This window comes from Aquila chrysaetos, chromosome 13 (assembly GCF_900496995.4).
Source record: "Aquila chrysaetos chrysaetos chromosome 13, bAquChr1.4, whole genome shotgun sequence".
Lineage (NCBI taxonomy): Eukaryota > Metazoa > Chordata > Aves > Accipitriformes > Accipitridae > Aquila > Aquila chrysaetos.
Window position 1 is genome coordinate 1,390,186 of NC_044016.1, and position 13,216 is coordinate 1,403,401.

Here is a 13,216-nt window from a genome sequence, read left to right on the forward strand (position 1 = left end):
CACCCCACTCGATCCCTGCCCTCCCTACTCGATCCCTGCTCTCCCTACTCGATCCCTGCTATAGAGTCCTGCCCACCCCGCTCGATCCCATCCCACAGCCCAGCCCACCCCACTCAATCTCTGCTATAAAGTCCTGCCCGCCCTGCTCGATCCCACCCCACAGCCTTGCCCACCCCACTCGATCCCTGTTCTCCCCACAAGATCCCTGCTATAAAGTCCTGCCTGCCCTGTTCGATCCCATCCCACAGTCCTGCCCACCTGACTCGATCCCTGCCCTCCCCACAAGATCCCTGCTATAGAACCCTGCCCGCCCTGCTCGATCCCACCCCACAGCCTTGCCTGCCCCACTTGATCCCTGCCCTCCCCACTCAATCCCTGCTATAGAGTCCTGCCCGCCCCGCTCGATCCCACCCCACAGCCCAGCCCACCCCACTCGATCCCTGTTCTCCCCACAAGATCCCTGCTATAAAGTCCTGCCTGCCCTGCTCGATCCCATCCCACAGTCCTGCCCACCTGACTCGATCCCTGCCCTCCCCACAAGATCCCTGCTATAGAACCCTGCCCACCCCGCTCAATCCTATCCCACAGCCTTGCCCACCCCACTCGATCCCTGTTCTCCCCACTCAATCCCTGCTATAGAGCCCTGCCCGCCCCACTCGATCCCATCCCACAGCCCTGTCCGCCCCACTCGATCCCTGCCCTCCCCACAAGATCCCTGCTATAGACCCCTGCCCGCCCCACTCGATCCCTGCCCACCCCACAAGATCCCTGCTATAGCGTCCTGCCCGCCCTGCTCGATGATCCCGTCCCGCATCCCAGCCCTCCCCACTCGATCCCAGCCCTCCCCACTCGATCCCCCCCTCTCCCCTCCGTTACCACAGGCGCCGCGCGCCCGCCCTCGCCCCGCCTCCCGCCCTCGCCCCCGCCAGCTCTGCCCGCCCATTGGTCCGCGTCCCGCTGCTTAGCAACCGACCCCGTCCCCCCCCCCCAGTCCCTCCCTCCGTCGCGCGGCTCTGACGTCATCCGGCCGCGCCGGGGCCGGTTTGCCGCCGCGGCTGCCGGTGCGGGCCCGCCGCGCCATGGCGGAGGTGAAGGTGAAGCCGGAGGTTCCCGACCCCATGGATATAGAGAACAGGTGCGGGGCTGGGTGGTGCCGGGGGGTCGCCCCGGTTGGAGGAGAGGCGGTATTATGTGCGTGTTGGCGTGGGGGGAGGCTGCCGGGCGGTGAGGGCCCGGGCGGCGGCGGGGGGAAGAGGGGGGGGGGGGGGGGGTCTGTGAGGGCTGGCAGGGAAATGAGGGGGGTCTGTGGGGGCTGGCAGGGAAATGAGGGGGGTGTTATGGCCGGGGGGGGGGGGGCGGCAGGGATGTGAGGGGAGTGGGTAGGGTACGGAGCGTGCCAGTGCCTTGGGGGCCGTCGGTGGAGGCCCGGGTGGTGGTCGGGGAATAGGTCCCCAAGGAGAGGCTTGCTGTTGGGGGCACCGTGTGCTTTGTGCTGGGGCTGGGTCGCGGAGGAGCGATTTAGATCGTTTAAAGAATCGCCATCAGAGGCATTAGCAAAAGTGAGTTTACTATGAATCCGTAAAAGTGCGACTTAACCAAGTTCAATGGCAAGGTTCGCTCTATTACTTACTGCGTGGAAGAAACATACAGAGGAAAATTGAGTTAGAATCGAGCTAGAATGATTTTCGTGGAGACTGGAGGCGCAAAAAGGGTAAGAGAGACTGCCCTTTTGAGTCACGAGGTTCAGAGTGGACCCCCTTGCTTTCTAAACTCCTGATGGAGCTTAGGGGTGGCTAGGTCCAATCTTAGCCCCAGACTTGGACAATGGTTTATGTCTAATGGAATTATCTATACAAAGTTTATAATAATTAATATCGAGCGTTGCTTTCATTAGTATTAATTAAGCATGGTATCAGTCACTTACCAAGGGTCTGTTGCGAGTAAGGCATCTTTCCGCCTTGGATAAAGAAGGATCTTTGAGTCTCAGGTAGGGAGTCTCAAACTTTGAGAGGCGTCCCTGCTCAAGGGGAGAGTCACTTGGCATGCAGTCCAGTTGCAGTTCAGGGAGAACTCGAATTGGGACTCATCCAAAGATCTGTCGTTAGTAAAATGTCTCTCTGCCTCGAGGAGCAACCTTGAGAGGTGTCCCAGCTCAAGGGGAGATCACCGCCATGCAGCCACACTCCCTAGCAGGAGAGCTCAAAGAAGGTTCACTTAGGACGTTGTATTTATGGAATAAAGTGGTTGGCTCATAGTCAAATTGCATACGATAGGAAAGGTATGCATCAGACTCCTTGTACCCACAATTTTCTTTGTTCCTTGATAAATGAGTCTTGGAAAAGCCACCCGCTATTCATGTGTTAATCACATGGTCGTGTTCCAAGCTCATATGCATCGATGCTCACTGTGTCACTCTGCTCCTTCAGGGGTTTCCTGGAGGAGTTCTTGGCCTGGCTACGGCTCAGGCCTTTACCTCCTTTGGAGCCTGTACCAAACTACTGCTAGTTTGGTTAAGGGGTTGAGTGCATCCATCACAGGCTGGGAGGTGTTTAGGTGGCAGTTAGGGATGGGGTCAGGTTACCTTCGGCTGCCCTGATGTCTTTCTGTTCTTGGAAAATTTTACAAAGGGGAATTGCAACTTTTCTGCATTAAGTTATTGGTGTCTAAATGGTATTTCATCAGTATTTGCATTCTCTGACTAGCTAGCAATTCCTTCCCATCAGAACCTTTTGTATAATGAAACTGTACAGGGAGCTCTAAATCCATATACTTAGTAATGAGAGCAACAGAAAAGTGAAATGGAGCACCATGTTCGGTGTTGTCACAAAGAACAAACGTAGTTTGTCCAGCAGTCGCAGAGGCGTTATTTGTCAGCACAGGGATTAGATGCTAAGTTCCCTCAATAGGTATGATTGAGAAACGGTTTCCCTGAATTGTTCTTTTCCCTCTCTTCCATTCCGACTCTAATACTGTTTGGATTTGGTTTTGGATGTAACAGAACATGATTTTAAACTTGCTTTCATCCTCCCCCAGGATTATTGAGCTGTGTCATCAGTTCCCTCATGGTATCACAGACCAGGTGATTCAAAATGATATGCCTCACATGGAAGCCCAGCAGCGAGCCATGGCAATCAACAGGCTGCTCTCAATGGTAGGGTGATCTCGCCTTCCTCGTGTCACTTCAGCCAACCCGGAACACTTTGAACACACTGTCTGCATGGTAGCAACCTGTTGGGCAGGGCTAGCAAATTAATCCCTTTTGGATTTAGTGGCATTTGCCATTATGTACAGTTACCATAACTTACTTTTGGTCATGATAAGCACTTATGAATGCCAAAGCCAATTAAAACATACTCAGCTTACTCTTTCCTTCCTGTAATACAAAGTTACCATGAATGGGTATATCTCTGTGGGTTTCTAGGTGAGGAAGCTACCGCTGAGAAGTACCACATTTGTTTTTTGATGTGTCTAAAGTTCTTTGGTCTTCTTTTCCCTGTGCATTACTTTGTAAAGCAGAATGCGATACAATGGTCTAATGTAACAGTTGGGTGCAAGTGTAGTTGCAGTGGTTCAGCAGGTTGTAAGACAGCCACAGGTGATATCCACAAGGCCCATTAATGATGGGGAATGAATTAGCTAGAGATAAAAGAATGGATGTTATCCCATGCCCTTATATGTGAAGGTCTTCTCTGAACCCCTCACAAAATCCCAAGGTTGTGGATTACTCTGATAATAAGCAGATGAAACATCTCCAGGGATTTTTTGCATCTTCTCTAAATTTCCCACACTTCACTGGGCCTTTTCCTTTGCTGTATCAGGAGTTAGCCTAAGCCAGGAGCGAGAATCACTGTCAACTACTTCTGCCACATGTTCAGGAACAGACACTAGTTGTTTAGTCTTGTTGGCTCAGTGTGGCATAAATTTGAGTGTCAGCTAAATGTTCAAGGTCTTTAAAGATCAAGATTCCTTTTGGTTCCTTAGCTAGCCGCTTCATGGGCATGTGAAGTCAGGCAATAAAACAGACTGAGTGGTGTAGTGGAGAGAGCACTGTTGAAAAAGAGGGGCTTTCTCAAAGAGGGGTGTTGGAAAGTATCCAAACTGATTGAGGTGTGGTGTTTGGGTTTTTTTTTTTAATAACTGAAACTTCTTAGCTTGGACCATACTAGATGGCACTGGAAGTAATCTAATCTCTCTCTTCTTGGTCTTTCTGTTATAGATGTGATTTATCAATACATTGGATGTGAGCTTGTGTGTTCAGGAACTTTTGAGTGGGTTGGCCAAATTTCACAATGAGGCTTCAAAGATAGTGAAGTCTCTAGAATGTGTTTCAGGTAGATGCCTTGGGGTGTGGGGGCTGTTTGGGGAGATTTAATAAGTACCTCAAACATGGGGAAAAACTGCAGTGGGAGCTCAGCCTTATTAAGCATCAGGTACTTCACTTGAGATAAGCTGCAAGTACTTCATCTGTAGAAAAGCATTGAAGGCGATCACCTTGAGGTGTGATCTTCAGTCAACGACATAATGCAAATTTATAAGAAGCCAGGCTGTAACTGTGGGGAAAGGATTAGCTGGCAACAAAAGAGTGAATGTTAGTGCTGTTATACACAGTTATGCTCTTGGGCTTGTCTAATGGCTTGCCTCTTCAAAATAGGAAATAAGAATTTTCCTGGCCTAGGCACAAGTGTCAGGGGGAGAACAGATGTTTTGTGTGTGAGAGATGCTGGTAATTTGTCTCTGAGAGGCACTATCAATCCTGGCTGGTGGTTTTCCAGTGGTCTCTACTTAGTATAAAATAGAACTTTGCTACTGGAACTCAGAATTGTTCAAAACTTGTGCAGTAGAGCTCCAGCGTGACTTCTGGGTAGCCATGCAAATGAGCATTTTGGTGGAAAGGGAGAGCAAAGTATACAAGAACTTGATGTCCCTTGTGCAATAGTGAAAGTTAGGAGAAATAATAGGAAGTGCATAGATGTTGTGGGAAGGGACGGGAACTGTATTTGTTATTTCTGATAGCTGATGATAAATGGATACTTGTAGGGGAAAACAAATATCCTCAAGGGTATTACTGTACTTGTAGGGAAAAAGTATCCTCAGGGGTATTATTGTTTCCACTGGTTAGAAATGTTAGTTTTCCCTTTTCTTTATTCAGTTGACATGAAATAATGTTTTTAATTTAGAATATTAGAAGATTCTTGCCATGTTCTGAAACAAGCTATTTGAAGGAAAGTAAATGCATTGTGCCCATCTCTCCTAGGGGCAACTGGACCTTCTCAGGAGCAATGCAGGTCTCCTATATAGAATCAAAGAGTCTCAAAATGCAAGGTAAGCCTTGTGTTTGTTGGATAAATATATTTGGAACACAATTCTGCAACTCGCGTGCAGCATTGTTGAGAATACACTCAATAATGTAATATGGATTCTGTAATGTGGATGTTACAGAACATAACTGCTTGTTTCTGGAGGGTACACATAACTCTCCTGAGCTGATCCTGAAAACTGTTTTAGGTAGAGTGGTTTCTAGTGAACAGAGGGTGCCATGGGACTACAGTTCTGACATGCTAGCAGACTTCCTGGTCCAGGTGACAGCAAAATGATCTGTGCAAACATGTATATGCTCAGGTGAAATCCAGCTGAAGCCCGACCATACCCTCTGCAAACTGTGGTTCTGTGGTCTTCCTCAGTGCTCATGTTACAGGATCAGGGCTCGTAGTTACAGCTGTTCAGGAGGCCACTTGAACTGCTACTCATGCTCTTTGATTTATTAAAATGTACCTTTAAACCATGTCTTGTGATGCCTATGTAAATCTTGAGTAAAAGATGCCTTAGACATACTTCTGGAAAGAAATATACTTCAAAATTATCCTCAGTGCAGGCGTGTCATCTTCTCTTTCAGATGCTTTAGAAAAAGATTGCTGAGTTCAGGCTTTCTCAGACCAGTGAAAAGGCATGTTTTAGAGTTGGGAGCATGCTACTATCCCTTTGTAGATGTTCTGTCTAGAGACAGATTATCCTAAATTATGCTCCGTGCTGTGTTTGACCTTCCATAGTTGTGTTAATACGTGACTCCAAATTCCCCATTGTTATGACAAGTTGAGTGACTCCCACTTAGTCACTTTTCTTTCATGCTGTGCTCTCTTCTCTTTACTGTGGCTTCTCACTGGCAAGCTTGGCTTGATCCAGAGAGGTTTAGTGTCATGTATTATATTTGCCAATGGCTGGCTTATTGTGTAGGGTTTTTTTCCTTTGTGCATTGTTTTTTTCATAGTGCTTGTTTTCCGTTTAAGACAAATCCAACTTCTTTCAAATTTTGGACCTTTCAAAAATCTTGATGGCTCTCTTATTTTACAGTAAAATGAAAGGCTCCGATAATCAAGAGAAGCTGGTTTACCAAATTATAGAAGATGCAGGCAACAAAGGTAGTTTAAATAAATTATAATTGTGAATGGTACTAACTCTGTTTACTTATGGAACTGTTCCTGTCAAAACTTTTAAATGCTTGTCCAGACAATACAAATATAAAATCTAGAGTCCCCATACCAGGTCTGTAGCTAATGTTCCATGTGTCCACTTTTTAAAAACCAAAGAGAAGTCTGGTTGACTTTTGGGTGGGGGCTCTTTCAGAATATTTGGAATATGAATTACGGTTATCTATGGGACTGTCAAGCTGAGGAATCCACAAAACACTCACTACTTAAAAGAAAATGTGATACCTATGTCAGATTTAATAGGTGTACTGCCAGCAGAAACCACTAGTAACTAGGCTTTCTCAGTAGTTGTTGCACACTATGGTTGAGAGATGGCAGGTAGAACTGGCTGTCATATTTTTGTTGAAGCAAACACTAGTTACCTAAAAATACAAGAACATTTCTGTGATGTAGTCATGTTGGCAGTGAAATGGGGTCCATTTGTAAGAGCTCTTGGAGGAGGGATAAAGGGCAGAAGGACAGTGTGGTGGTTGTGGTATGCATTTCTTGTTTTTTGTCAGTTGCTTTCTTTGTTCCATCCCATTCTGTCCCTTCCCTCCCATCTGCCAGGAGTGGTAGGATCGAGGATACATCCTATGGTTGGCAAGTGAGTCAAGCAATGTTGTGATGTGACTTTTGGTTTGTGAGTATGTACAGAAACAAATGGTTTCTTCTGTTCACTTCTCTGATTTTAAACAGGTATTTGGAGCAGGGATATTAGATACAAAAGTAATTTGCCTTTAACGGAGATCAACAAGATACTGAAAAACTTGGAAAGCAAGAAACTAATTAAAGCAGTTAAATCTGTGGCAGTGAGTATTTTGTAACTTTTTTTTTAACAATTTCAAATGTTTGCTGCATGCTGTGTATGCTTGAACAGGGGACTGGGAGCAGAGAAACCTCATTCTGCCTCTAGCTATCTCACTGACTATGCACCAGTGTTTGACTCTCTGCCTTTGGTGTGCAGGTTTGAGGTGCTACAGATACAAGAGGCTATAAAATGTTTATTAAATAATCAACATACTACTAACAAACTGATTAATAATCCAATTAATAAACACGTCACTGTTAATATACAGTTTTATTTCTCTTCCAACCTCTACTAATTACACACCATTACTATCAAATTGCAGTTCTAGTTCTTGTCATTCTTTATTGCACACAGCTGTTGTTATAGTTCTGTTACCCTGCACAAACCTCTTGCACTGTGTACTACTAATCTGCAGTTCTGTCACCGTTTTCTCTGCGCTTCCATACCTAGTGTTTAGGACATAAACCTAGGGAAGAATCTGGTGCGTTTCCCTCCAGCATCCCAATGGGCTTGGGTCCACAGGCCAGCTTCTCTGCTGTCTGTACGCATCCACACTCCTGCTGTCTGCAGATCCAGCCCTCTCTTGTTCTCTGATTTTTATACCTTATTCTCCTTTTTTGTTTCTTAACGCTCTTCTGCTACCCTTTTCTCCTGTCTCCACTCAAATAAGCAATGTGCTCGTAATTACTTTTTCTCCATTGGTCCCAATGTTGCTGTACCACAATTTGGTATTTCTGGTACTGAAGCAATCTCAGCCTTTTATATGGGGCTAGTGATATGGTTACCTAGCTACAAGTGACCTTGCAAGGTTCCTCTCCCCTGGAGATCCTGAAACTCCCTTCAGTTATCTGGTTAGTACTGGATTTGTACTGTTTACTTTAAACAATTTCTAAGACGTTTGATTCTGTCTTAGTCTTTGTTCCTCTACTTTGTTCCAGTTACTCAAGTACTTATTTATCTTCTATGCAAATAGTCCACGTACCAGAGTACGGCTTACCCTTTTCCATGCTTTCTCTCACACTGTTATAATGCTCATGCAGGATCCTGCTCCCCCTCACCTGCTTAATTACAAATCATTGGCATTAGCATGTTCTTTGGACACTCTCCTGGTTTCCAGCAGAGATTCTGTCTTGTGGCAGGGCTTGAACACCAGGAAGACCACTTGTTTGTGAACTCTTGGAAGTTTTATGTTGTGTGCCTTTTCTATGTGCTAGTCTCATCTGCACCATGGAGGCAATACCTTGGCTTGCGTGTATGCATTGTTGCGGGGGGGAGGGTGGAGTGAGAGGTGAGGGTAACTTCCTATATAAAAATAAAACGGAGATAAAGAAGTTGGACGTAGAGAAGCAGTAGCTTTTTCATGTTCTTGTGAGAGGTGCTGGCTTCATCTAGTCATACAGGGGACGTAACGTTGCTAAAATTGCTTCAGTGGTTGCTGAGTAGTCCTTTGGACGACCATTGTCCTTTAACTGACTGACTACTAATATTAGGACTGAAGCAGCATTCACATTCACCCCATCTAGGTGTGGCAGTAAGGAGTGGGCTCGCAAGGGTTAAATTTAGCTGCAGGGCTTAATCATGTAAGGATCCTCCTATCATCAGTGTGCGGGATGAATGCTGCAGAAACAGTTGAAAGCTTCTCTGTTAAGTTTGTCTTTGCTGTCTTCTAAAGATACTTTCCTGCCCTCCTTTGACTGTGGAGGGGGATTAGATTCACTAGGCTAAAATTAAACTCGGAACTTCAGTGAGGTTTGTATTGTGTGCACGTTGTTAGTAGGATTCTCTCTTCTAACACAATGTTATAAAATGATTAGGAATCCAAATGTATTGATCTTCTCTTTATCTCCATGTTACCTGAGGGTCAAACATGTTAAGCTCGAGTCAGCTGGATTACTGTGCCCTAGCTTTTAGGAGTAATGAACTATCTCTTTTGCAGATATCTTCTTAAATCTTCCTTTCTTAAGGAATACTTTCAGCTGTTAAGAGCTGTGCACTTTTCTCTAACAGGCATCCAAGAAGAAGGTGTATATGCTGTATAACCTGCAGCCTGACCGGTCAGTGACTGGTGGGGCTTGGTACAGTGACCAAGACTTTGAGTCTGAATTTGTGGAGGTGTTAAATCAACAGTGTTTTAAATTTCTGCAGAGTAAGGTGAGTGCCACTACTAAAGTCACCTTCCATTTGTTTTGTGCAAGTAATTATTTTCTTTATAAAACCAGTGACAGGCAAGGCTTAAGTTTTCCATAGTGTTTTCTGTAAGTGTTGGCAATTGTTATAATTGGATTGGCAAATTTGTACTGGATGGCATTTGTCACAGCAAGTGTGATGGTGTTGCATTTTAATAAAGCATATTTTCACACCCTGTACAGGGATTGAAGCCTTCCGTCTCCAAGGTCCAATGACAAGCTAGGCAGCAAAGAACACAGGACCAAAAAATCTAGCAAAAGTCACTGTTTTCCCTGCAGATCTCCTAATTTCTGTGAGGGTGGAAGGCAATAGTCAGTCAGCTCTGCCTAAAAGACAATTTTCTCTAGTATAACTGCAGGAGAAGCCTGCTCTCCATTAAATAAGTCCTATGCAGATTGCAGCATTTCTCTATTCCATTAAAATGTATTTTAACTGGCTCTAGATACAGCAGAAACTTCTTTTGTGTCAAAAAACACCAGATGTTAATATTCCTTCATATTAATCTATGTCATATTTAGTGTAAAACTATGTTTGGTTGTGCATTGCATTGTCTCACATGCATCAGTCTTAAGGACATAGCTTTAAATGCTAAATAAAAAACATGTTCCAGAAATGGTTTGGAAATCAGCTTTTATACTTCAGTCTGCCTGAAACTGAACCATGAAGGAGACTCATGGCAGTGAGTACTGACTGTAACTCATCTTTGCTTTTTCTTAGGCAGAAGCAGCTCGAGAGAGCAAACAGAACCCCATGATACAGAGGAACAGCTCATTTGCCTCATCCCATGAGGTGTGGAAATATATCTGTGAACTGGGCATCAGTAAGGTCAGAATAGATTCATCTTACTACTCTCAAAATTCTCAGTGCATGACTAGCTACAGGAGTTGGGTCCTGCAAATTTGGCGAGGGTCCGTTAAGTGCTTTAGTACTTTAGTACCCTACAGTTACTGTACTGGAAGTGGGCTTTGCTGCTTTATTGCTTTTTGAAGAGTGTCCTTGGTGCTGCATGGGATTTCAGGATAGTTTGTACATGTGGGTTTTCAAAGATGTATAAAAGAATTAGCATTCACATCCTTGTTGATGGAAACTGGAGTGAGTTGTCCTTTAACAATCTCAACCGGTTTATATTTCATAATTTCTCTCAAGTTAGCCTATGTACTTCAAGCAGGTTTAGAGGAGGAAAAAACCCCTGCAATTATTGGCCACCATCAACAGGCATAGCTTCAGCAGTCTTGTCTTTTTCTTCTTTCATGATTGTTTTCCTGTAAAACTGGAAATGTATCGTGCTAGGATGATGTAGACACTTGAGGTGCACAGAGAAGTTCTTTTGGGGAAGCCAAGGCTAGTGTAATCCAAAAGTGCTTGGGAGGTAGGAGGTGTTGGTATTTGCTTTGCTTTTTTTATCTGTACAACCCCATGAAGTGCCTAGCGAGAGCAGTGCCTTTATCTGGGCTACGTTAGAACTCTAAGGATTTGTTTCTCATGGTGTTTGCTCATTTCCTCCTTGCAGGACTTATTAGCATGTGTCTTTCCTACTATTTATTTTAAAAATTGTTTCTTAGGTCGAGTTGTCAATGGAAGACATTGAAACCATTTTAAATACGCTAATATATGATGGAAAAGTGGAGATGACTATTATTGCTGCAAAGGAAGGGACGGTAGGCAGTGTGGATGGACAGATGAAGCTGTACAGAGCCGTTAGTCCTCTCATACAACCCACTGGATTAGTCAGGACGCCCTGTGGACTCTGCCCTGTAAGTAACAAATTCTGAATATGAATAGGTGGGTGCATGCAAATTTTGAATACAATCCTGCAAATGGCCAGCCAGCACATTGCAAGGTTATGCCTGTGAGTGATTCTCATGGCTTTCTAAACCAACTATACTTATGAGTGTTATCTGTGTTGCCTTAGCTATGGTGTAAGAGGCAGGTTTTTTAGTTTTGACCAGGATGTTTCCCACTTATATCCTGCTTCTTTACTGGACTGTATGTGAAAGGGTGCGGTCAAATTTAGCCTGTTCCAAATTATTCTATTTTCTGATCTCAAGTTTGCCTATTTATGTGTTTTAACAAGCTAACTTATTTCTGCCTAGCTTTGGTCTCTCCTGCTTAGATCGTAAACTGATATGTAGGTAAAACTTGCCAGTGTGTCCATTTGCATAATTTACTATAGTGAGGTCTATTTTGCTTTGTTGTGCTCACGTTACTGTTCCTCAGAGCTGGCATTGGACTTACTAGATTTTGGCCTCTGTTAGACTACTGCTTTTCTACTGGGGAAGGAGCAGAGAGCAGAAGACGTGAGCATGTTGCTTCCAGTGAGATCGTGCTTGCTGTATATAATTACTGACATAGGGCTTTCTTTTGCAGGTTTTTGATGATTGCCATGAAGGTGGTGAGATTTCTCCATCAAACTGTATTTATATGACAGAGTGGCTGGAATTTTAAAGTGAAAGAAAACTGTAAACTGGGTTCGTGCTTCACAGCCAAGGTGACAAAGCAGCTTGCTCTTTTAAAAGTGCACTTCTAAATTTGTGAGCAACTTCAGGACATGGAGTGACTTTGGTTTTAATGAAACATAAAGCAGCAACATATCAGTTGCGTTAGCAGTCCTGTAAGTGGACTGGAAGTAGAGGCAGCACTGAAGATTAAGGCTGAAGTAGAAACATAAGTCCGTTCTTGTACCAAAAATTGGTTGTGTGACTTGAAAAGTGCCATAGAACAGCTGGGTGGTGATGCATCGCTTCCAAGGGTTGTGTCGAGTACTCCACAGATGCTTATTCTGAATGAGAGAAAGTAAGTCATTAGCTGATCAGAAAAACTTGCTAATGAGTGCTGCCAAGAATGAGATCCCAAACTTTGCTTTCAGACTAATGCTACTGGTGGGTGCTTAAGCTGTAAAGCTGACACTTTTCTCCCATGATAGTTACCATCTAATTGAAGACTAAGAATCTGATGTGGGAAAGATCCTAAATATGTCAAACAGAACTCATTGATTCTTTATTATCTTTCTTACCTACTAATTTATCATTAAAACCCTGATTTTTCTCATGTACGTCTGTGCTTCATTTCCTCCATTGCTGCCATTCCTTGGTGATGCATCCATTGTATTTATTCCTTCATCTGACAGCTACAAGATCATCATCAAATCTGTGTTGGTGTGTTCTGGTAGCTGAATCACTTAGGTGGATATGTCAGCTGAAATTTTGAGTAGAAGTATTCTGGGAAGATGTGTTTTCCAGAAGAGAAGGAGAGTTCCTCTGGTCTGATGGTACAGGGTAAATTTTTATAGATTATCTGAACACCCTCAGGGTTGAAAAAGATGCCAGTGGCAGTTGTTTGTACATAAATATGGCCTCTGGCCTTGATTTGTGATCTGAGAAAGGCATGGTACTGGCACATCATCAGAAAGCTCAGTCGTCTTTTCCTGTGATGTGGAGCCAATTTGTGTTTCTCGTAAGTGTGACCTCTCTGGCTCCTTCCCTGTGTGACTCTGGACTGATGAATTTGCAATAACATATAGACTGTGGTGTTGTCATCAGCCTCATGCCCAGGGTATGCCAGGCCATGGACCTCTTGAAAGAGCTGTGTCTAGTTTCCTCTGGCCATTGCTGTCCATCTGGCAGTATTAGAGGGGCGATACTGCCTTTGGAAAATGTGGCTTCGAATCCCGCTTGGGAAGTAAACAGATTTTTGCATCGACTAGTTAGTTACTGCACCTCTTCCTTAACCTATAATCAAGCAACCTTTAGGGGAA

The 13,216-nt window shown here is 44.4% G+C and overlaps 1 protein-coding gene across 1 annotated transcript; it reads left to right on the forward strand.

Annotated features, from left to right (window-relative positions):
• The first annotated feature begins 1,012 nt into the window (after positions 1 to 1,012).
• Positions 1,013 to 12,510, forward strand: POLR3F (RNA polymerase III subunit F). The gene is made up of 9 exons (XM_030034527.2): positions 1,013 to 1,135; positions 3,034 to 3,151; positions 5,255 to 5,322; positions 6,349 to 6,416; positions 7,164 to 7,276; positions 9,283 to 9,426; positions 10,180 to 10,287; positions 11,025 to 11,216; positions 11,830 to 12,510. The coding sequence occupies exons 1-9, from the start codon at positions 1,080 to 1,082 to the stop codon at positions 11,905 to 11,907; spliced, it is 945 nt and encodes a 314-aa protein (XP_029890387.1). The 5' UTR covers positions 1,013 to 1,079; the 3' UTR covers positions 11,908 to 12,510.
• Positions 12,511 to 13,216: the final 706 nt, after the last annotated feature.